Source organism: Thunnus albacares, chromosome 5, assembly GCF_914725855.1.
Source record: "Thunnus albacares chromosome 5, fThuAlb1.1, whole genome shotgun sequence".
Classification (NCBI taxonomy): Eukaryota; Metazoa; Chordata; class Actinopteri; order Scombriformes; family Scombridae; genus Thunnus; species Thunnus albacares.
Window position 1 is genome coordinate 27,032,183 of NC_058110.1, and position 21,096 is coordinate 27,053,278.

Sequence of the window (21,096 nt, forward strand, 5' to 3'; positions counted from 1 at the left end):
GATGTACAAAATAAATAAATAAAATACCTGGATGCACACAAAGACTAGCAACATGCCCAGTAAAAAAAGTGCTCACATCATGGTGACAAAGAGACCTAGTCCTTGTAAATGGGACACACTCACATGACTTGACTGGGACACTGGGAATAGAATAGAGCCATCGTTAAGGTTATCAGTAACACCTGTGCTTTTCCCTCTATGAAAGTCAAAATGTCTGCTGTGAAAATGGCCTGCTACTGATTAATTCATGTGCTGGCGCTTGTTGGACCTATTTAAGCCAACCCTGCTGTCCCTGGTTTCGGTTTGTCATCTTTGCAGCCTTCAGCGCTTCTACTTTTCTCACTCATCCTCACACTGATGCAGCTGACCCTCACACCCCATCATGATTTTGTAAATAGTTATGTTTGTGTATTATAAATAAAACATTGACAGTTGAACTTGACTCGTCCTCCTTCCTTCACACACTTTGAGATGTGATTTGTGACCATACGGAGCAGCTGTATATTTGTACATCATTCAGTTTGTTTCAATTTAGCTTTTGAAGGATAAGTTCACAAATTTTCAAGTCTGTCTTAAAACAACAGGTGTCCATATGAACACTGAAAGAGGTTTTCCTCGCTGTAATCATTTCTCCTATTCTTACTGGCTATTAAAAGATCTTTCAAATGTGCTTTCAATGTAAGTGATGGTGGCCAAAATCCACAGTGTGTCCACACAGTCATGTACAAAAATGCATTTAAAAGTTGATCTGAAGCTCATATGAGGCTTCATCAAGTCTTAGTTAGTCATATCAAGTGGATATCTGCCACATTTACAGTCTTTTTAGCATCAAATGCCCTCTTTGTCTTTCCTCTGAATGCGGTGGAAGTATAGTAACAAAAAGAGGGACTTTGGCATTAAAAACACTGTAACGTTGAAACATATCTACTCAATTTGATTCATTTGGATAGCTGAAGCTTCATATTACCTTCAGATAAACTTTTAAATGCATTTTTGCACAGAGGGAGGACTGTGGATTTTGTCCCCCTTCACTTGTATTGTATGTGCATTATAAAGGGATCTTCCAGTGGCCAGTATGAACAGGAAGAATGATTACAGCAAGAAAAAACTATTTGAATTTTCATTTTGGCTCCTGACTGTTGTTTTAAGACAGACTTGAACATTTTGTGATCCCTTCCTTTAACCGGTCACATAGTTTCATGTACTTAGTGTTGCTCAGACTGGGCTCGCATGGAACAAACAAAGGAAGCGATGCGTTGCGTTCCTTCCTCGCGCACGCACCGTTGGCGACAATGGCAAAGCTGCGTGCGCGCTCCCGCTGTGTAGCGACAAGATGGCGGTCGCCGCCGGATCAGGTAAATGTGTGAGAGAAATAAATCACTTAGATAAACTGCCGTTAAATAATCAGTTAAATTAATTTTCATAATGTAGCTAACACGCTTCATAATGAGGTTGATTGTGTCGCTGATGCAGCCGCTATACAAAAACGTGCAAGCTAACGCGCAGCTGGAGCCGCCGAAGAGAATGAATAGGAAGCGATGCTATCAGCTAAGCTAACGTAAGCTAAGTTAGACTCAAAGGCAACGAGACGCAGTTTGACTTCCGATAAAGGAGTGAGTGAATTGAATAGAAGCCACAATACGCGTTGAATAATTTAACACTAATTATCTGCATGTGTAACAGTGTATAATTTACTGGCTTTTCATTCAGAAACGTAATTTAGCATAGTAATTGTAGCTAGCGGCACCGCCACCCTACCGTCTGGGTGTTAAAGCTACTTAGCGACATAATATTGTTTACTGACTCTGAAAACGGATGTATGACAAATCGAGCAATTAAACGTTCCCAGTAGACGTTAGTGCATCAACATTTATCCTTCGTGCATGTTTAACCTTTGACTGTTAAACGTCAACAATGACAGGACGTTTTCTGAGATACGGACTTCCTGCTTATCAAGAAAATATTCTTTTAATGAGGACTCTCGAGATGTCGGTGAAGTGAGCTTAAAAAAAAACTGCTGCACCAGCTGGCTGTGTGACTGTTTGTTTGCACGGTTCACTTCTTCAGTGCAGCACCAGCACATCTGACTGCAGAGGCCAAATGATGCAGCATCGTCGAAACCAGATGCTGATTTAAAGGGCATAAATAACATGAATAACATCCACTATTTTCAGGAGGAAAATGGAAGCCAGTTAAATTAGGCGTCCTTTATTTCACTGTCACGTTATGTGCGTCTGAATGAGTCACGCCTTGACCAGCTCATACCTGTATAACTGCAAGTCACTGCTCTGACAAGTGTGGTAAAAGCTCAGTGGTACCTAAATCCACTCATCGTGTTTGAGGTGTGCATCTGTGATCCAAACTTCAGTCTCCTAAGAACTGATCATGTGGTTTGTCTGTCCACAAAACAGGCGTTAAAGTTCCTCGCAATTTCCGGCTACTTGAAGAGCTGGAGGAAGGCCAGAAAGGTGTGGGGGATGGAACAGTGAGCTGGGGTCTGGAGGATGATGAGGACATGACTCTGACACGATGGAGAGGAGTGATCCTCGGCCCTCCTCGGGTGAGTGGTGCCATTTTTAGACACCCCAATGAGGACTGTGCAAGAAGTATTTATGTGGTTAATGTAAGACGGTCATGTAACCGAAAGGTGGCAGGTTTGATGAAGTAGACTAAATCTCAAGGCAGATTCAAAGGGATGATATGTAATGAATGATGCTACAGTAGTTGCCAAAGGGAATTTAAGGCAGCAGCACCTTCATCAAGATAAAATATCACAAAAATGACAGGAAGCAACAAGTAGTGCAACATATAGCACAGTCCTCGGAGGGAACAAGATCACAGAATTGGTTCCTTTCTGAAAATAAACATCTTAGCTTTATTTGATGCTAAATGTAGGAATTACTATTCTGAGTGCTACTAAGATACTCTTTGAAAATTTGTCTAGTTTTTTAGTATGCATCCATAATCTGTATAACAACCTTGTTCAAAAGACTGTGGACATGGCTCAGTTAATTTGAGCTCTCAGAGTTTAAACCTACATATTTACTGTTCCTATGAAACCAAGTAAAAATGGTTCAATATTTAACAGTGAAAACTCTGATTTTGGGTATTTTATCGTATGGATTTCACATGAATGTTATTGTTGAATACGTTGGACATTGTATGCTGTTTATTGTTGTGTTGTTTTCTGTCCTCTCACCTCTCCCTACCTGTCTCTGCCCACAGACAAGCTACGAAAACAGGATGTACAATCTGAAGGTTGAATGTGGGCCGGGATACCCAGAGTCACCACCGTTTGTCAGATTTGTGACAAAGATAAACTTGAATGGCGTGCACACCTCCAACGGTGTGGTATGTATATCTTCTATACCAGTTCTTATTCCAGCTCGATTACCCACACTCGGATGCCTCAGCTGTCAGTATAAATATATAGTATGTCTTGCAAAGTCAAACTGAATTGCTCGTGTTGAAGAGCACTGGTGTTGTTTTGGGAGTATGTGTATACAGTATAAAGAATGTCAACACATTAGAGTGGCATGCATGAAAGGAAGTCTTTTTTGCATGACTCTCATACCTGCTCTGTAGATTTGATCAGTTCAGATAAGAAAGTGCATACTTGAAATCCCTGACAGCTAACCATCAAATAATTCTGGCAAAAGAGAAATATCACACTGGCTAGTTTAGTCCAAACCTGACTGTTGTTTATCGAAACATTTGGTAATAGGAACGCCTCTTCCTAGTTTTGTTTCCAGAGCAATAAAATTCAAACTATTCAAACTGTGGTACATGCAGTCAGTGCTGTGTTCCTTCCCACATGAAGTAAATCAATGTGTGCATGTCATACTAACATCATTAGTGGCAGTTTTGCATTCTTAGCGATCAGTGTGCAGAACACACACACACACACATCTTTCACATCCAGGTGCTGAGTCAAACAAAAAGTTTTGCATTCTTAGCATGACAATGGGAGACAAGAAAGACATGTTGGTTGCTACCAGAGTTTAGTGTGGAGTGTGCACTGCCCCCCAATCCCCTCGAAAGTCGAATATTCGTCCCAAATTGGCGATTCAGTCAACTTGAAAAATTCTGATTCAACTATAGCCCTATGCCTCACTGATTTAGTAGCACAAAAAATATCCTGCAAGGCCAACATGACTAATTTCCCTTGAAGGGAAGCGGAGAACTTTGAGTGATTGCGCTCCTATCAGTTGTTAAAATGGGGCAACGCCTGCCCATCCATCGTCCTCCCATTTCCAAGTGTGAGTCTAAAATGGGCACCAACAACTGGCACTTTAATGAGGGAATCTTCATGAAATGGAAACTTATACCCTTATGTTATTGTCTTAAGATTATGTTATACTGCCTTTATAGCCAAAATCACGTTGTAAGACTTTGTCTCTCTGCTTCCTGTGTGAAAATGTTCCCAACAGGTACCATCAAAGGTGAGCTGTTGGACTCAGTCACTGTAACTTAACTGCTGATGAGACAGAGGCAGAGAGGGAGAGTTCTTAGGAAGGAAAAGCAGATAAGGATTCAGTTTTCAACACTTAATTCTCGGAAGACCGAGAGAAACTCCCCAGAGAGATGATAAATTAGTTAAAAGAAACCTATTAGGGTGACGGGTATGTGATGATTATGCGGCTGTATTTACAAATACTGACACTGAACTTCATACAGTATCTCTTCAGCCTTGCAAACTGGAGGATTTGCATTTGCAAATGTGAATTAGTTATTGCAATAAAACTCTAAAAGACAACTTGCTCTCTTTGAATTCATCTTTAAAATTTCCATGACACTTTAAACATAGCACAGATTGAAACAACAGTAAACCAGTCTGAAAACAGAGCAATTGGCTTAGTGAGGAAGGAGACAATCACATTCAGGTCTGGACTCAAACAAAGCTAGTGTGAAAACTGACCCGAGCACAACTGAAGTCACCATTAAGTCTTATTTCTAACACTTTTTTGTCATTTAGAAAGGTAAAAGCTGAGCTAGGAGACAGTTTCTGTGATGTAGAACATAAATTGTCCTCAAGCTTCGGGCACAGAGCTTGAATGTTGTGAGCGTTTCCAATTTTTTTTTAATTCCCATGAAAACCCACACGCCAGTGTTAATGAGCTTAGCAGGATTCAAAGCGTAACATCACATCCATCTTCACTCGTTCTGTGTCCTGCAGGTTGACATGCATGCGGTGACTGCGCTGGCTAAGTGGCAGAACTCCTACAGTATCCGGATGGTGCTGCTGGAGCTGCGACGGCTCATGACGTGCAAGGAAAACATGAAGCTTCCTCAGCCACCGGAGGGCCAGATCTACACCAACTGAGCCCGTGCTACTTTTGCCTCCATCTTTTCCTTCTCTCCTCCCCACCCCCCAAAATTTCTGTTTGCCTTCATCCCTTCATCCCATCCACCGCCATGTGACATTCCATTGGCTGAGCGAACACACACACACACACTCACACACACACTCAAACACACAGAAGACCTTAGTATACAACAACAATTACAGATACATGCAAACATACATACACACATACATATATATATCTATACACATACAGTTATTGAGCATCTATAAAAGTCATTCCTGGCCCTCGTCCCCTCCCTCTCCCATCACTGGAGCTCTGGGTGGACTCGATGTGACGAGGCAGGCGGAGTCCTCAGTCCACACCAGACGTGATCATTCGAATACTGTACATCTTACTAATCTTTTTTTTATTATTTGTTAAAAAATTGCAGATTGTACAATAACATAAATAATCTTATTGAGTGTACCTCTCTGTGTGTTGCCTTTTTGTAACATTGAAGACATAATTGCACATAGCTCACTAAAACCTGTTAGTTCTGAGATAATCTTTCAAGATGTACATATGAAGCCTCGTATCCAAAACACATTTAACTTGGCATAAAAAAAAGTATGTCTTGTTATGTGACCAGTTATCTGATGAAATATTTTCTTTTCTTCAGTGTGTGTTCACAATATTGTCTTTCAAGCAGTCCCGTAGTACATGCATGACTGCAGCTCAGCAAGACGCCTGGAAGTGGTCACTTTGGTCAACTGTCACACGTAGCTTTGTTTCTTTCATGTAAGAATTGTCCAAAGTGAACTGTGTGTATCTATACCACTATATCTGATCTTATATGCTTAGTAGCATAGTTTGCATATCTACTGTAGGTCTGCAGAAATCACAGTTAAATCATGCTTGAAAATAGAACTGAAACCAGCTACCTCTTTTGGTCCTGTGTAACGTCAGAGGAGAACTTCTGACTTGTGAAACTGTCTTTGCTACTTCATGTGACAATTAGGTTTTCTTTCTCCACTTCTTTCATAAATATTCATGCTTTCATAAATAATTTTGTGTCGTTGTAGATCCCTGTGTGTTAGTGCTCATGGGTTAAAAGGTCACAAAAGTTTATAAGTAGCATTTTTACATAGTTATTTAAGTTGCACAGTGAGTACATAACCTCAGAAGGACCTCGGCAGATTTAGCTAAAGTGTGGTGTAAGCACTCCTGACCGGGAACTAATGTTTATTTTCCTAGGATAGTGAAGGCATGACCCGCCCTTCTCTGCCTCTGATTGGCTAGAACGCATTGCCTTCGATGATGGGTTTATGTATGAGGAGTGAGATTGGTTAGAGGTAGGGTAAGACTGTGAGGGTCAGCCAATCAGAGGCAGAGTAGGGCGGGTCATGACTTGCCGTCCTAGGAAAAAAATATCGCTAACCTTGAGGAACAGTTAGAGAAAACGTTAAGGCATGTTGTAAAATACTTATTCACTTTCTTGCTAAGAGTTAGATAAGAAGATTGATACCATTCATGTTATCTGGGATAAGTGTAGATCCGAGAAGGGAAGAAAGAGATAAAAGAGGGAGTGGTGGGGTGAGAGAAAGATAACGTCCCTTTAATTCTTTATCTCGTTTGTTGACTTAGATGGTGTAAAAAAAAAACAAAAAAACTGAGCGCTGCATTCATCCAGATGTTCTTCGAAGATTGTCACATTGATAGATAAAGAAACGTTTCTCCTGTTAAACTCACGAGCCAAAGGGGATTGTTTACAGCGTGCGTGTGCGTGATACAGCGCGTGACCAGCGCTGAATATGTAAACACAACAACTTTAGCTCATAGCTCTGAGTGAAAAATCAAAAACTGGAGCTCAACATGACGGAATAACAACGGTAAGATTCGTGTTAAAGTTGTTCAATGTTCAATCAGTGAAAACGAGTTAACATAAACGATGGACAGATGGCTCATGGTTTGCTACAGATGGTAAATGACTAGCTAATGTTAGCCTTCAGCTGGGTAAGTCCACGTTTAGCCTACCAGCTGAAAGTAAATAACACGTTGTTATTAAAAGAACATAAAATGCAGATAAAAGGGTCATAGAAACTGTTTTATCTGCAGCCGAAATAGTCACTCCTTGTGTATATTTCTGAAGATGTGTTGTTTTGTTATTTTGTGCAAGTACACCGAGAGCCACTAAACCAGAGTCAAATTGTATTTGTAAACATACTTCGCCTAGAAAGCTGATTCTGATTTTCACAAAGTCATTGACTATTGAAGGCTGCGGCAATTTTGATTAAATGTGAATTAATTGTTAGATCTGTCCAGCACATTTTGTCTGATCTAATTAATGTCCTCTAATGAAGCTGGAAGTTGTGCAGCTGCTTGCTGTGTTTAGTACTTCGGATTTTGTTGGGCCTCTTCTTGAACAGCGACAGACGGGAACTCAGTAATTTTAAATAAAGTAATTATTTGTGTTATTGAATTTATCGTTTAAGTAACTTAGTGTTTATTTGATCCATTCTTTTAACTTCTTATGTAGCCTACTCTGATTCTGCCTCGAACACAGGTAAAATGATGTTACTTTATATACATACTGTATAGTAGGTTAAGTATATACAGCCTGTTAAGATATAATGTATTGCACATTTTGTATTTTAGACTAAAGTAAATACATATAATGTGAAGGTACAGTGAGTATTATAGTGTTGCAATGTAAATGTAAAACATGTAACCCCAATCTCCCCACAATGGATTTCAGTCTGACTGGTTTATCTGCAGACCTGAGGGGTGTACTATGAAGCAAGTTTAACATACCCAGGCTTTCTTTGTGTGAGCAGGCTCGACAAACCCTAAACTCGCGATCAGAGATAAGTGGTATCGCGACGGTGGTTATGAACTTTCTTTGTTAACTCAGGCTTTCTGCTTCGGACTCTGTGCGCGTCCCCATAAAAGGGGCGTTTGGCGCGTCATTTGACTCTTGTTCCGCACAAAATGGACAGTCAGGAGGAACAGATCATTATAATGGAGAGCTATGAAGAATATAAATACATTATCACAGCAAAAAGCAACGCTGTCGGTGTAAATAAGCGAGGAATGCTGGCAGAAAATTGCTGATGTCAATTCGTTAATTTATTAATATCATAAAATATATGCGTTATATATGCATTGAGTGGTAAAATATCATGTTTTACCACTCAATGCACTCTCCGTGCCTCCCACATCCAAAGCTCTTAAACTTTAAACTTGATGCAGCAGATTTAAACATTATACTCAAGAAGTGCATTTAGGTCTGACTCTGTCCCATAATGAAGGATAAGTGGAAATCACTTTAGATTCTGGCTAAATCAAAGTGAAACTAATATTATAGATTGAATATTATCTGAGATAAATGCCAATAGATCCTTTTTTTGTTCAAAGTATTTCTTCATTAGTTTTTTTTTTGGTTTGTTTGTTTGTTTTTTTGAAATACAAGTTGATATATTGTAACAAAATATATGTAGAACACCCCTCAGATCTACATGATGAAGTGATGTGTGTGTTTACTGTAGCTAACGTTATTCCAGCTGCTGGAAACAGCTGCAACAGAAGTACAAATGTCGCTCCAACTTTATCTATTCATTTACTGCGACCGCTAAAATGCATTTATACTCAGAGCAGGAGAGTGTTGCTTATGCAGTTCATCACTTATGTGTTGATTTTGTTGGAAGCATGTGTAATTAAAGTCCTGCTATCTGACACTCAGCTCTCAGCCTGCATTAACCGAGCAGCTTCTGTTCAACATGCTAGTTTAGCATTAGCATTAGCCTCAGATAGTTAAACTGCACAGCTGCCAAACAACTTCCTTGAACTTTTACAACTTTATGCTTCAGTTTTAATCAACATGAAACAGTCAGCAGATCATACACTGTAAAAAATAATGGACGTAGCCAATGTGATTCAGCCACTAGTTCGTGGACTCCTGATTTGCATTGAAGCCTCAAGTGTGCATTTTGACCGTCGCCATCTTGGATTTTTGGAGCCAGAAGTTACCAAATTTGGATAAGAAGGTGGAGTTGAACATTAGCTGCTAGCTTGGTTAGCACAGTGCATTTACATTCTATGGTTAACTGTGATAATGCTAATGCTCATTTTCGCTAGCAAAAAACAAGCTTCAAACTATTAAAGCAAAACGTAGTCAGTGCAAAAAACTGAACATCAGACTCCTTAGAGGGTCTTTTAGTACAACCAAATGCTGAACAAGAACTGCAAACACACTGAAATAGTGACCGTTAGGGCTACGCCTTTACTCTGAATGAATCTGAATCTGGGGTTACGCCATGGTTACGTTACCTAACCAACATTGTCACCAGGATAGCAACGACAAAGCAGCCACGCCCTTAATTATGCATAACTTTAAGCCTTAATGAAATGTGAGTGAGTTATATAAAAATTCACCCTCCTTACAGTTGTCATGAACTGAGAAATTAGCTATAGAGACCCAAACCGTTTTTCGTACCAGGCTGTAAACATGTTTATTTCTGCTGTAAAGTTGGACACTTTAACATGGGGCTCTATGGGTATTGACTCGCTTTTGGAGACAGTCTCAAGTGGCCATGCGAGGAACTGCAGTTTTTGGCACTTCCGCGTCGGCTTCATTTTTCAGCTCCGGAGTTTGCCGCTTGAAGCAGATTGAGGCACACTGTGACTTTTATTCTCCTCAGATGGCAGGGAGGTGCGTTTGTTTTACCGTTTTGTGCGGCAGTTACAGGCGGTCACCAAACACACCTGTAACTCAATCTCATTAAAAAGAAAGAGGCTCCAACTGGTGGCGCGGGCTCAGACGGTTGTAGCTGTGGCAGTTAGTCAGTTGCTCAGTCTCTGCACTCACTCGCTTCAAATCACTTGTTTATGTGATATTCTCCTGTTAGGTGTCTTATGGTAATGTGTTGCCTTATATTAAAGTTTTAACAACCAAATTAATGTTTATTAGCATGCTAATCGCTAATCGCAAGTTAAGATAATCTCCAATTAGCCACCATGCTAGGTGGACTTTGGCAAGAAGTTTGTACAAGTTACCTCTGTGTCCAGAATGTTAACCCGCATGGTTTATGCTGTTTTAAGCTAAATGCCAAAGGAATATGTTGCATTAGAGTTTTACTCCTTATTTTAGGGAGTAATGTGTGAAATGTTTTGCATTTAATATACAGTGAGTTATAGTTTGTATTGTGTATTAAACCTAGAGCACTGTACTGTTTATTACCTAACACCTAAGAAGTACGGTAAATAAATATATGTATGTACTTACCATTTTGTGTTTGTTGTGCAGTGACTTCACTTGAGCAGGTCATAAACAGGTACAGGTGTGTCCTGAAAAACATACAAAATCAAATGAAAAAACAAAATCAATCTCTGTGTGTCTCAGGCCTCAAAACATCGCCATGTGGACAAAACGTTGATGGTTCTGACAGACTTCATTGCTGAGGTACAGTATGTGCACACTGCATGAGAAAATGTTACATCTGTATTTGTGGTGCCATCATGCGTACATTTACAATTTAAACATAGTTTCCTGTTTTGTTCTTGTTGTTTTTTTTTACTATAATTAATAATTTCATAACTACATTTTGATTTTGATTGCCATGAAAATTTTTAGATCCTTGTTTCCTTAATTCAGATAATAGATTAGTATAATTTATATAACATACTTATATTGTATAATAGTAGTTTATGTAGTTAAGATGTTACAAATAAAACATATTCTATTTAATCATGTTCTATAATGTTTTTTTTCATTGTCTGTTCAAAATGTAGTTCTGGTCTGTTGTTAATGATATATTGCATGGTGTTAGTTTGTGACATGAAAGGTAACGGCACCAAACAGCTAGTCTTGGTTCCCTTATTGTAACATCAGATGGGCAAAAGTCCTTTAATGTTTGACAGTGTTTACTGTGATCATTTGTTTTTACTGGGTAATTAAACAGTAAGACAGTAAACAGTACGACCGAGAGAACAGAACATACCTTGTTGGTTCTGTGTACTTACAGAGTAAGAACGGGAGAACGGGGAAAAATAAATAACTCCCTGCATACCTTATTATTGTATAAGTAAATATATAGATACGTATATTATTACATTACTGTATCAGTAGTTTTTCATTCTTGGACGTTCGTAGCTCTGTACTTGAGAGGTAAGTTTGCTTTCTAGTCCAGTCTGCTCGTTATGAGCTGCTGCAGCACTGGACCAACATAGCTGCTAGGAGCTAATTTTCAAAAGTATAGACCCATTTCTCAACTTGTTCTTATTTAAATTCGTACAATGAAGTACAAGACATAAGCATAATAAATAGTGTGGGTGAAGCCTGTCTGCCAAACTCGCATGATTGTCACAACTGCCATGAGCAAAGGGCAAAAGCATTTGTTTTTATTGTACTTCATCCATAGACTTATATACTGATTCATTTAATAAAGTTACACTGTAAGCTCTGAGAAATCACTCTGTAGATGACGGGAAGCTACACTCTAAATCCCCAATTGTTACTCTCTTGTTCATCGCTGTCTTGTTGTCTTCTGTTGTACCTATATTTAAGTACTAGTAGGAACCAAGAAGTATTTTATATTTAGGGATTCATAACCAATTATTTGGTTATTATTCCCCAAATAACCAAAAGCATTTGCTTCCAGTTTGGCTTTTACTTGCTTAACAGCACAGTTTCTGCATGTTTGTAAAAAAAATTGTGAAATCTTTGTGGTCGGATTTGTGTGGAAGCAATATCAAAAGTTAATTTTACCAACCAGTTATAATATAAAGATCCCCTCCAGACATGTATTAAGACATGACAAAAATACATCTACTCATTCTCCCTCATTAAAAATTTTAGAATCTATGAATATGCAAGTGTATTTCATTTCAAAAGTTTAACTGCTGGACACAAGATGTAAAGATGCAAACTAGTTGTGATGTCACAAATCCTGCTCATAGGCCTGCCAGTTAAACAGATTTCAATGAGCAGAGAGAAACTTTCCACTCTAAGCAGATGAATGTGAAAACAGCCTTCTAGTGTCAAACTTCTAGGAACAAGAAGAACATATATTTGAATGGTGGGGGACTTTAACTTAAATGTTCAAGACCCCCATCACTGTAGGTTTCTATTTACCACCAGGCCTTTTCTCCCTTTTACAACTGTGAACCACAGTAGATTACTCTTCATTGGCACTGATCAACGGAAAGATTCTTAAATGTCAAACTGAAAACATCAGTCTAGATATATATTTTTGTATCTCATGTCTACATAGATTTCACAAGTAGTCATCCTTATTTTGGTATGACAGCTAAATTGTTACTGGCAGAACCAGTAACAATTTAGAAGTTGGATAAAAGGTTGGTGATCACCAATTCCCATCATCGAGGTTTGGACCCTCCAAGAGGTCCCAAGACAAATCTGTGGAACCCACAAGATAAAAATACAAGAACGAGAAATTCTGTTGCACAAAATTATTTCTATTTTCCAGAAATGACCCTTGTGAATTATATGACATTTGAACTCTTTCGGCTTTAAAGGAAGCAATCTGAGAAGGAAAAATAAACCAGCTCATGTCCGCACTGACGTAATACCTTGTGACGAGCGGTTCCAAGAAGACATTGATTTGTTTTAAGGGGTAACAAGCCAAATAAGGTTGGGGACTACTGTTAGTTTACAAGACAAATCATATTCCAAACAAATCTGCAAGTTATTGAAAGGTGTCAATCAAGGAACAAAAATCTAGTTTTTTGGCCGTGATACTTCACACCACACCCCCCCCATGAAGCCTCGTGACAGCTAGACGCTAACACAAATGCAGCAAAATACAGGGAAGTAACCTGCTGTAGCCGGCAGGACAACTGTGATTTGCCAGAAGATTTATTTTCCAGTAAGACAACGACCCCAAACATACATCCAAAGGTACAGAGGAATAAGTTAAAGACACAAATGTTAATGTCCATATCAATCCATAGTCAGTCTCAAGGCTGCAAAAGCTGCCTCTACTAAACACTATCTGGGGGTGTGTACTTAGACAACTGATTATTTAGTGTTCAAAGGATTTGTTTTCACTTTTTATATTGACCACTATCAAAAAACCCTGATTACAACTCCTTAAATTCAGTGTTGTAAAAAGATAAAAAAAAGAGAGTGACACCTTTTTACAGACACTGTATCATGTCCTAGTATCTGACCTGGTTTGTGATCAAGCAGTAATGATTTCATTTTTATTGCAGTGCTAAATGTCACTACTGTGCTGACATAACACTTAACTTTGTGTGACGCAACACGAGGAACTTTCCTGGCAAGACACCCAACTTTATCCTTATTTGAGGTTCATTTACCAAAAGTTTTATAAAACCACGGGCAACAAAACCAGTGAAGCTGTGTAAGAAAAATACTGACGGGAAGAAAAATAGGAAATGTTTAAAACATTAAGCAAAATTGAATACATGCACAGGCTCAGACAACTACTAACAGTGAGCACAGGGAGACATTAAAGTCTGATTTATCAGATAATGAACACCAAGAACACTAGAGTATATGTACTAAATGGTTCAGATGAATGTTTTTTACTCTTAATATATAACAGACTTCACAGCAGACAGTGTTGTTCATGCTGGCTTCAATTGAGAAGAGCCATCGTTAATGTTATTAATTACACCCGTGCTTCTCCTGCTGTGATTAAAAAAAATGTGGTAGAAATGTTTACATGGATATTTGCTGGAAGAAGGTCACATCAGCTCATTTAAATATGCATTTTTCACAGCAGACATTTTGACTAGTCATAGTAGGAAAAGCACACGTGTTACTAATAACATTAACGATGACACTGTTCTGTTAAAGTATCCCAGAAAGCCATGTGAATGTGTCCCAGTTAAAATACAGTAATGCACACTAACTGTATACAGTATGTACTAATAGATTATTTCCATGTCAGACATTTTGACTTGTCAAAGCAGGAAAAACACAGGAGGAATTAATTTAATTTAAAAAATGCCACAACTCTCTATTTCCAGCCTCTTAAATGTGAATATTGTCTGGTTTCTTTAGTCTTTTTTGATAGTGATCTGAATATCTCTGAGTTGTGGACAGAACAAAACATTTTAAGTTGCATCTCAGGCTTTTTCTTTTTTATAGACCAAACAACAACTAATTGAGAAAATAATCAACTGGTAAATTGATAATGAACAGAATGGTTAGTTGGAATAATGTTATTATTGACATGTGATTTTACTGCTTTGACAAGTCAAAACGTCTGCTGTGAAAAGGGTTGATTGACTTTCTATACGGGTTTTGCGGTGAGTCTAGAAAAAAGTCAACATACTTGTTTCGTACCAAATGAAAATGCATTTGCATGTCAATCAAACTGCTCTTTGGATTAGTCATTTACAAACCGACCCAGCAAATCTTTTTCTTAAGATTTAATAGTTCTCTTCTGTTTTTGGGGGGGTTCACAAAGCTGTGAAACAATAACACAATTTATCTACTTGTGAGCAGCTCATCAAACATCATCAAATACACTCAAAACTCACAAAACTTTTATTTTTTAATATGCATACTTACTTTTTTTGTTAACGTTTTTTTTTTTTTGTACCAGAGCATCTACAAGCATACATGCAGGTGTAAAACATAGAAAGATGCATATAACAGCAGATGTAGTTTGTAGCACTACAGAGTGTATTTTAGTTTGTCACACTTTGTCCAGTGTGAAAATACTACATACTCAAACCTGCTTAGATGTATGTAATATCTAACTGGGACATGTGTGACAAAGAGCCAGCGTGCACAATACCAGGACCCTGAAACTGAAGCAGCTAAATGGAAAAAGGTTTATTAGAACAGTTAGAAAAGAAAACATAATGGTTATGAATACAAGCAACATGTGATACCAGCTGTTTTGGCGGTTTGATTTATGAATGCTGATGTTATCTGGTGACATCAGTGACCTGTAAGGAGTTCAGCTCAGTTCACCCACTGAAGACGGTGGTTGCGTTGTGGCCTTTGCTTTACATAAAACAGCGTTGTCTTATTAATAAGTAGAAATGAAGAAGTGCCTACTTCCCTGGAATCAGTTTGCAAATGTTTGTTGCACAGCCCTCCTACTCACTGTTCAATGTGTTCAAGTGAAACTCTTGAGGTTTCCACTTCAGGGACGAATCACATGCTGTAACTTGCACCTTGCAGGCCAGTAGAGGGTGGTTCAGGCTTGGTTGAAAACAGCCAGTGCAGCACATTTTATATTGCAAATGTTTTTTATGTGCGTGACAAAATGACAAGGGCACCTCGAATTGTCTCAAGACCAACTTGACCTAATTAAGAGGCGGGTGCTGTAAAGAGAGAGCTCAGTGGATTTAGACAATGCCCTCTGTTATCCAGTGGAGCTGATCAACAGCTGGAGTGGACTCTGCCCTACCCAGAGGCCATGTGACTCCCATCAGCGTGTGTAGCTATGTAAGAGCAGCCAAACCTCTATTTAAGATGACAGTAAGTCATATTCAAAGCCTCCAGGGACTGAAGAGAGTTGTGAGTACATTTGCATGCCTGAAAGGAAGTTTATTTGCTTGTGTTATCAGCAGGGTGTGCATGATAAACGCTGTATTATCTGTTCTTCTGTAACATTAGAATCTGTAGTAAAGTTACACGTGTTTTACTCTCTCATTTGATTACATAGTTTAAAAGCACAATGCTGCTTTTCTAACCAGCCTTTTGTTATGCTGTATTGAACAAATGTGGATATAGTTGTAGTGTGAAAGCTACAAGCGTGCCAAGAGACGGAGCAACGAGACCCATATGGTTTGTCTGATTCTCCAACAACGTGTGAAGGGGATGTGAAAATTGTATCAGCTGCCTGAAACATGAATAGCATACTGCGGGTGTGAACTAAAAATGACATTGGTTTTGATGGTGTTAGTTTCTGTTGGGAGAGACTTGATTTCCCATTGGCTTTATTTATGAAGAAAGACACCTGTCCTTGACTGGCTTTGTTATAGTAATATACACATGGTTGAGAGAGTTTACTGAGTATGACAGAATAACTTAACTGGCCTCAAATGACATTTGCTCAACTAAAGCTCTACTTGAGGATTGGAGATATTTACTGCTTTTGAGAGAACTGCTGAGAATTTCTTTTTCCAATGTTGTATGTAGGAATCAGCTCAGAGGAAGTTTTGATTCATGTGATCTGAGATGGAAACATCATTGAGTCAACTGACCTCAACTCAGCGTTTTCCTTCATATTTCCCACATTCAGCAAAACAAAACTGCTCAGATTCATGATTAAGATACTATCAGACCAAACAATACTACTGATCAACTGATCACAGGTGCAAGAATAACAGGAATGTTGGATGACAATACTTCCAACTGATACTTTGGTATGAAGTAAATTTCATGTCTTCCTGGTGGTTGAAGGGTGTTTTTTAGTGGTTGCGGTTGATAATTATTCCAATTTTCTAACTGTAACTTCAGTATTATCAGAGATACAAGGATACAAGGCCCTTTATTGTCATCTTGCCACAGTTACATTTATACTTTTCAGCTCAATACAACATATGGTGGTGGCATGAAATTGCCTCTACCGGGGCTTTGGTGAGAAAGGAGCATTATACATTTACGTATAGCTTGTTGTACTACATGTCACAACCTCTTGACTTTGACAATATAAATTCCTCAGAGAAGTTGTGATGTGTGGCACAACAATATCTTATTAATATCTCATTTCTCACCATTTTAATCTCTTGGTTTGGCACCGCACATGAGATTTTTTGACAGTAAGAAAAAATCAAGAAAATCATATCCTTTCAAAGTGTCAGTTTACTAAAATTATAAAAAAAATTTTTTATATCTTCTCACTTCCTTCTAGTGCTATCTAATCATGCAGGTAGTTTTGGGTTTACCTGTCAAGGTTTTAAGACATTCATCTCTTCCACCCTGATACAATGTAGATAAAAGCAAGTTTGTTTATGGTGATCTGAAAAATGACTCTTAAAATATGACAAAATAAAGCCAATGTTCTCTGTATGGCTAGATTCTAAGCGAGAAAATATCTTTATTCTTTGTAGATTTGGTGAATTAATCCTTCAGTGAAACTATTTTGCAAGATTTGTTACAAAGTATAACATTTAAAATTGTCTAACTTCTTATTTTGGCTAAATATAAAGCTTATGACTGTTTGTTCCTGAAGGTACGACACACAGCTGAGGTGGAACCATTTGGGGAGACGGCTTCTTCTTCTTACACAAAGTTTCTTCGGACGGCTTCAGACTGATCGGGCTGCAGTATGGCTTTGCTCATCCACATGTTGGCCTGCGCCTTCGGACTCGGCTCCTGGGTGGCAGTGAATGGCCTCTGGGTGGAACTGCCGCTCATCGTCAACACGCTCCCCGAGGGCTGGGAGCTCCCCTCCTACCTGACGGTCATCATCCAGCTGGCCAACCTGGGACCTCTGCTAGTCACACTCATGCACAAACTGTGCCCGGGCCGCCTAAAAGAGCATGTCGTCATATACGCCATCCTCTCCATCGGTGTCCTGTCCTGCATCCTGCTCGCCTTTTTCTGGGACAAGACCACAATGGTGGCCGGAACATCACACAGCACCGCCTTCTTCATCATCACCTTCTTCCTCTCGCTGGTGGACTGCACTTCCTCGGTTACTTTCCTGCCTTTTATGATGCAGCTCCCAGCAAAATACATCACTACATACTTCATTGGAGAAGGACTTAGCGGTTTCATTCCTGGCGTAGTCGCCTTGGCACAAGGCGTGGGCATTGCCAAATGCGTCAATTCCTCTGAAACTGCAGGAAACCACACAGATGGAAACACGTGGTCACTACATACTGAGTATCTTCCTCCCAACTTTTCCACTGAGGTGTTTTTCTTCTTCCTAGCAGCCATGATGTGCATAAGTCTGGCTGCTTTTGTTGCACTGAACAGACTTCCTCGGAGGTACGAACTGTCCACTGAAAACCTTGTGCCAGACTCTGAAGCATCTGTCTCCGGCCTGGACAACCCCGGAGCAGAGATTGATGAAGACGGTGTGAAATGCCATCGTAAGGGTGCAGCCCAGAGCAAGCCTCTGCAGACAGGCCCAAAACACTCTGTGTACCAGCTGACCTTCATCTACTTTCTGGTGGTTTGGGTTAATTCCGCAACCAACGGCCTGCTGCCCTCCGTGCAGACGTACTCCTGCATGCCTTATGGGAATCTGGCCTATCACCTCTCTGCTGCGCTGGCATCAGTGGCAAACCCAGTGGCTTGCACCATTGCAATGTTCTTCCAAAACAGGTACAATTATTGCTATTTAGAATTTGTTAATATGTTTATTTTCAGAGTAGGTGAGAGGAAAAAAACAACCACATATAGTAAAAGTCAATCAATCTCTTCAGAAGGACAAATTGTCTTTTATCTACAAGTGGAATCCTTGAAGTAAGGAAACTGCTGCTGATAACAAATCCCTTCTGTTTTCAGGTCACTGGTGTTTCTCGGTGTGCTGACGGCGTTGGGGACAGGATTTGCCAGTTATAATATGGCTATGGCAGCTATGAGTCCATGTCCTTTGCTTCAAGGGTCTGCAGTGGGAGTGATGATTATTGTGAGTAAAACACAAACATGTTGCATAAGAGACCGTGGCGTTTAAAGAATAGCCACAGAAAATATCAGGGATATTATTCAGGGCTTTATCAGGGAAATGCCGGTAGCAAAGTTCACCTCTTTCTTTACAAAAGACTTGAGTATTGAGCAATTCTGCTGATAGTTCTCATAACAGATGATGATGTAACATATTTGTGTTGAGGTATCAACTTTTGAAAATTATTTTGTTTTTCAGACAAATGATGTTAAAGATTTTCCAGATTGTCATTCAGGAGTCCACTTTGTTTCTTTTTTTGCCCTCACCAGGTGCTCTCATGGCTCCTCTTCACTGGAACGCTGTCTTATGTCAAAGTAATGGTGGGCGTCATCCTGAGAGACCGCAGCCACAGCGCCCTGGTCTGGTGCGGAGCTGCAGCACAGATGGGCTCACTAGTCGGCTCGGTCACCATGTTCCCTCTGGTTAACGTCTACCGGCTGTTTACGTCAGGAGACATCTGCAACACTAAATGTCCCCTATGACACTTAACCAAAGAACCACAGTACTGAGAAAAAGGCTGGATACTTTTTAAATTTTTTTATTTTATTTTAAAGGAATAGTTTTACACTTGGGAAATATACTTGCTACTTGCTTTGTTGCCAAGAGTATATAAATTTTTTTTTTTTATAATAAAAATGTATCAAATGACAATGTGTAATGTCAGAGGCATCACTCGTAATGAGTCTCTGACTTGGGTCTCTGATGTTAATGACCGGGAGTGTGGTCGACATGAACCAATAAAGGCCGGCCCCAAAAACAGGCCGGGAAAAAACAAAGGGGAATAAACTCCCGGTGCCTGTTTTATAATGTGAATGCCAGTTAAATCTAATGTACATTTCCACCACTTTAATAAAGTCAACAATATAATTATGCTACTTTCAACACTGTGTTGTTCTAGATTACTCATCTAAAGTATTATTGTCCTATTTCAGTCACTGTGGGTTTCAGTCAGTATGTGTTTTATTCCTCATGATCCGCGGCTTGTGGAAGAGCTGTCGCTTTGACAAACGTGCCAAACTCTGTTTATAATTCTTGATGTTTTAAAAGTTTCCTCACTGAATATCAGAGATGAACGCTGGTTTTAAATGACTTTTAAGTCTTTTTAACTGACCTACAGTTACTCCTGGACTTGCTGGGCCTGATTCTGGCAGTTTGATCTGCTGTGTGGACACCACAACACGGCTAACGGAGCTACCAGCTAATCTCCACTCTAGAAAAGCCTCCCATAAACCTATATTGTATGGTATTATTTTGTGAAGCACCTTGTGACTCTAGTTTAGAAAGGCACTATAGAAATAAAGTTTATTATTATTATTACTATGTGTTAATGTCTCAGCCAACTGTAGTTTGTAGTAATGTATAAGTGCTATAACATGGCAGTAGCTACATTTGAAGTACTATATGAGACCATTGCAATGACTGAATTTTCCAATATCATTGAGCTGCAGACCCGGAGAACCAACACAGTTCCTAATAGATTTATCTGCAGACTCGCAGTATCTACACAACACACCCACATATGTACGCATGCACGGAGAACCAGGAGAACCCCTGCAGCTCTAGACGCAACACTTATCGACCAGCTTTTGGAGATTGCTAAACTCTGTCAAGGCTGTCGACATTATTAAAATAATAGTCCACTTTTCTAGTCTTTTATTAAATAAAATGTGTATATTGTATTCAATGAGGGATTTTCTATCAGTATAAACACACAGCCATGGAAATCTGAGTGGAGAAATAAAGTGCTGTGAAAATTATTCCACTGGTGTATTTATTTTTGTGGAAACTAATGTTCGGCCTAGATGACGTTTATAAGAATACCAGTTGATGTTGTTCAGTCTCCCTCAGTCTCCCTCAGTCGCAGGATTCATGAACTTCATAAGTAAGTATGTATTAGTTCAGTTTAATTTAGTTTGTTGGTTTGAGTTTGGATTAGGAAACGCATATGTGAGTTGCAAAAATTATTTTGCATTCAGTGGTTGTTTATGGCTATGCATGTTTATTGGTGGATTAACCAAACACAGACCTATATTACAGTACTGTACACACACTTACACTGATTATTCTCAGTGCTCATTTGCATAGCTGTGTTTGCCCTGCTATTATACATCTGTGAATAAGGTCTTTCGATTAAGAATTATACAAAATTGCCACCAAATAAACACATTTGAACAACTGAAATGGAC

General features: G+C 39.2%; 3 protein-coding genes across 10 annotated transcripts in view; 2 read left to right on the forward strand and 1 right to left on the reverse strand.

The window, feature by feature from the left end:
• Positions 1 to 21,096, reverse strand: part of LOC122981885 (kelch-like protein 12) — a 125,444-nt gene that overhangs the window by 48,790 nt on the left and 55,558 nt on the right. For all 4 annotated transcript variants that reach the window (XM_044350683.1, XM_044350684.1, XM_044350681.1 and 1 more), the window contains one exon: positions 10,570 to 10,631. The gene's annotated coding sequence lies outside the window, so the exon portion shown is untranslated. The remainder of the gene's footprint in view (positions 1 to 10,569; positions 10,632 to 21,096) is intronic.
• Positions 1,251 to 5,774, forward strand: LOC122981893 (ubiquitin-conjugating enzyme E2 variant 1-like). Of its 3 annotated transcripts, none has more exons than XM_044350702.1 (4): positions 1,251 to 1,355; positions 2,412 to 2,560; positions 3,226 to 3,351; positions 5,177 to 5,774. In XM_044350702.1, the coding sequence occupies exons 1-4, from the start codon at positions 1,334 to 1,336 to the stop codon at positions 5,321 to 5,323; spliced, it is 444 nt and encodes a 147-aa protein (XP_044206637.1). In that variant the 5' UTR covers positions 1,251 to 1,333; the 3' UTR covers positions 5,324 to 5,774. The 3 variants fall into 3 exon arrangements, with proteins under 3 accessions (XP_044206637.1, XP_044206634.1, XP_044206636.1); XM_044350699.1 differs by lacking the exon at positions 1,251 to 1,355 and adding an exon at positions 1,527 to 1,613; XM_044350701.1 differs by lacking the exon at positions 1,251 to 1,355 and adding an exon at positions 1,540 to 1,558.
• Positions 6,716 to 20,667, forward strand: slc52a3 (solute carrier family 52 member 3). 3 transcript variants are annotated; one of them, XM_044350691.1, is made up of 6 exons: positions 6,716 to 7,177; positions 7,825 to 7,851; positions 10,687 to 10,746; positions 17,468 to 18,567; positions 18,751 to 18,874; positions 19,180 to 20,667. In XM_044350691.1, the coding sequence occupies exons 4-6, from the start codon at positions 17,564 to 17,566 to the stop codon at positions 19,390 to 19,392; spliced, it is 1,341 nt and encodes a 446-aa protein (XP_044206626.1). In that variant the 5' UTR covers positions 6,716 to 7,177; positions 7,825 to 7,851; positions 10,687 to 10,746; positions 17,468 to 17,563; the 3' UTR covers positions 19,393 to 20,667. The 3 variants fall into 3 exon arrangements, with proteins under 3 accessions (XP_044206626.1, XP_044206625.1, XP_044206628.1); XM_044350690.1 differs by lacking the exon at positions 7,825 to 7,851; XM_044350693.1 differs by lacking the exons at positions 6,716 to 7,177; positions 7,825 to 7,851; positions 10,687 to 10,746 and adding an exon at positions 15,173 to 15,807.

Excerpts from the sequence above, each read along its gene's own strand:
- slc52a3 (XM_044350691.1), top strand. The coding sequence starts at position 17,564 with ATGGCTTTGCTCATCCACATGTTGGCCTGCGCCTTCGGACTCGGCTCC. Across the intron at positions 18,568-18,750 it reads GCAATGTTCTTCCAAAACAG|GTCACTGGTGTTTCTCGGTG; the intron begins GTACAATTATTG and ends TTCTGTTTTCAG. Across the intron at positions 18,875-19,179 it reads CAGTGGGAGTGATGATTATT|GTGCTCTCATGGCTCCTCTT; the intron begins GTGAGTAAAACA and ends TGCCCTCACCAG.
- LOC122981893 (XM_044350702.1), top strand. The coding sequence starts at position 1,334 with ATGGCGGTCGCCGCCGGATCAG. Across the intron at positions 1,356-2,411 it reads GGCGGTCGCCGCCGGATCAG|GCGTTAAAGTTCCTCGCAAT; the intron begins GTAAATGTGTGA and ends TCCACAAAACAG. Across the intron at positions 3,352-5,176 it reads TGCACACCTCCAACGGTGTG|GTTGACATGCATGCGGTGAC; the intron begins GTATGTATATCT and ends TGTGTCCTGCAG.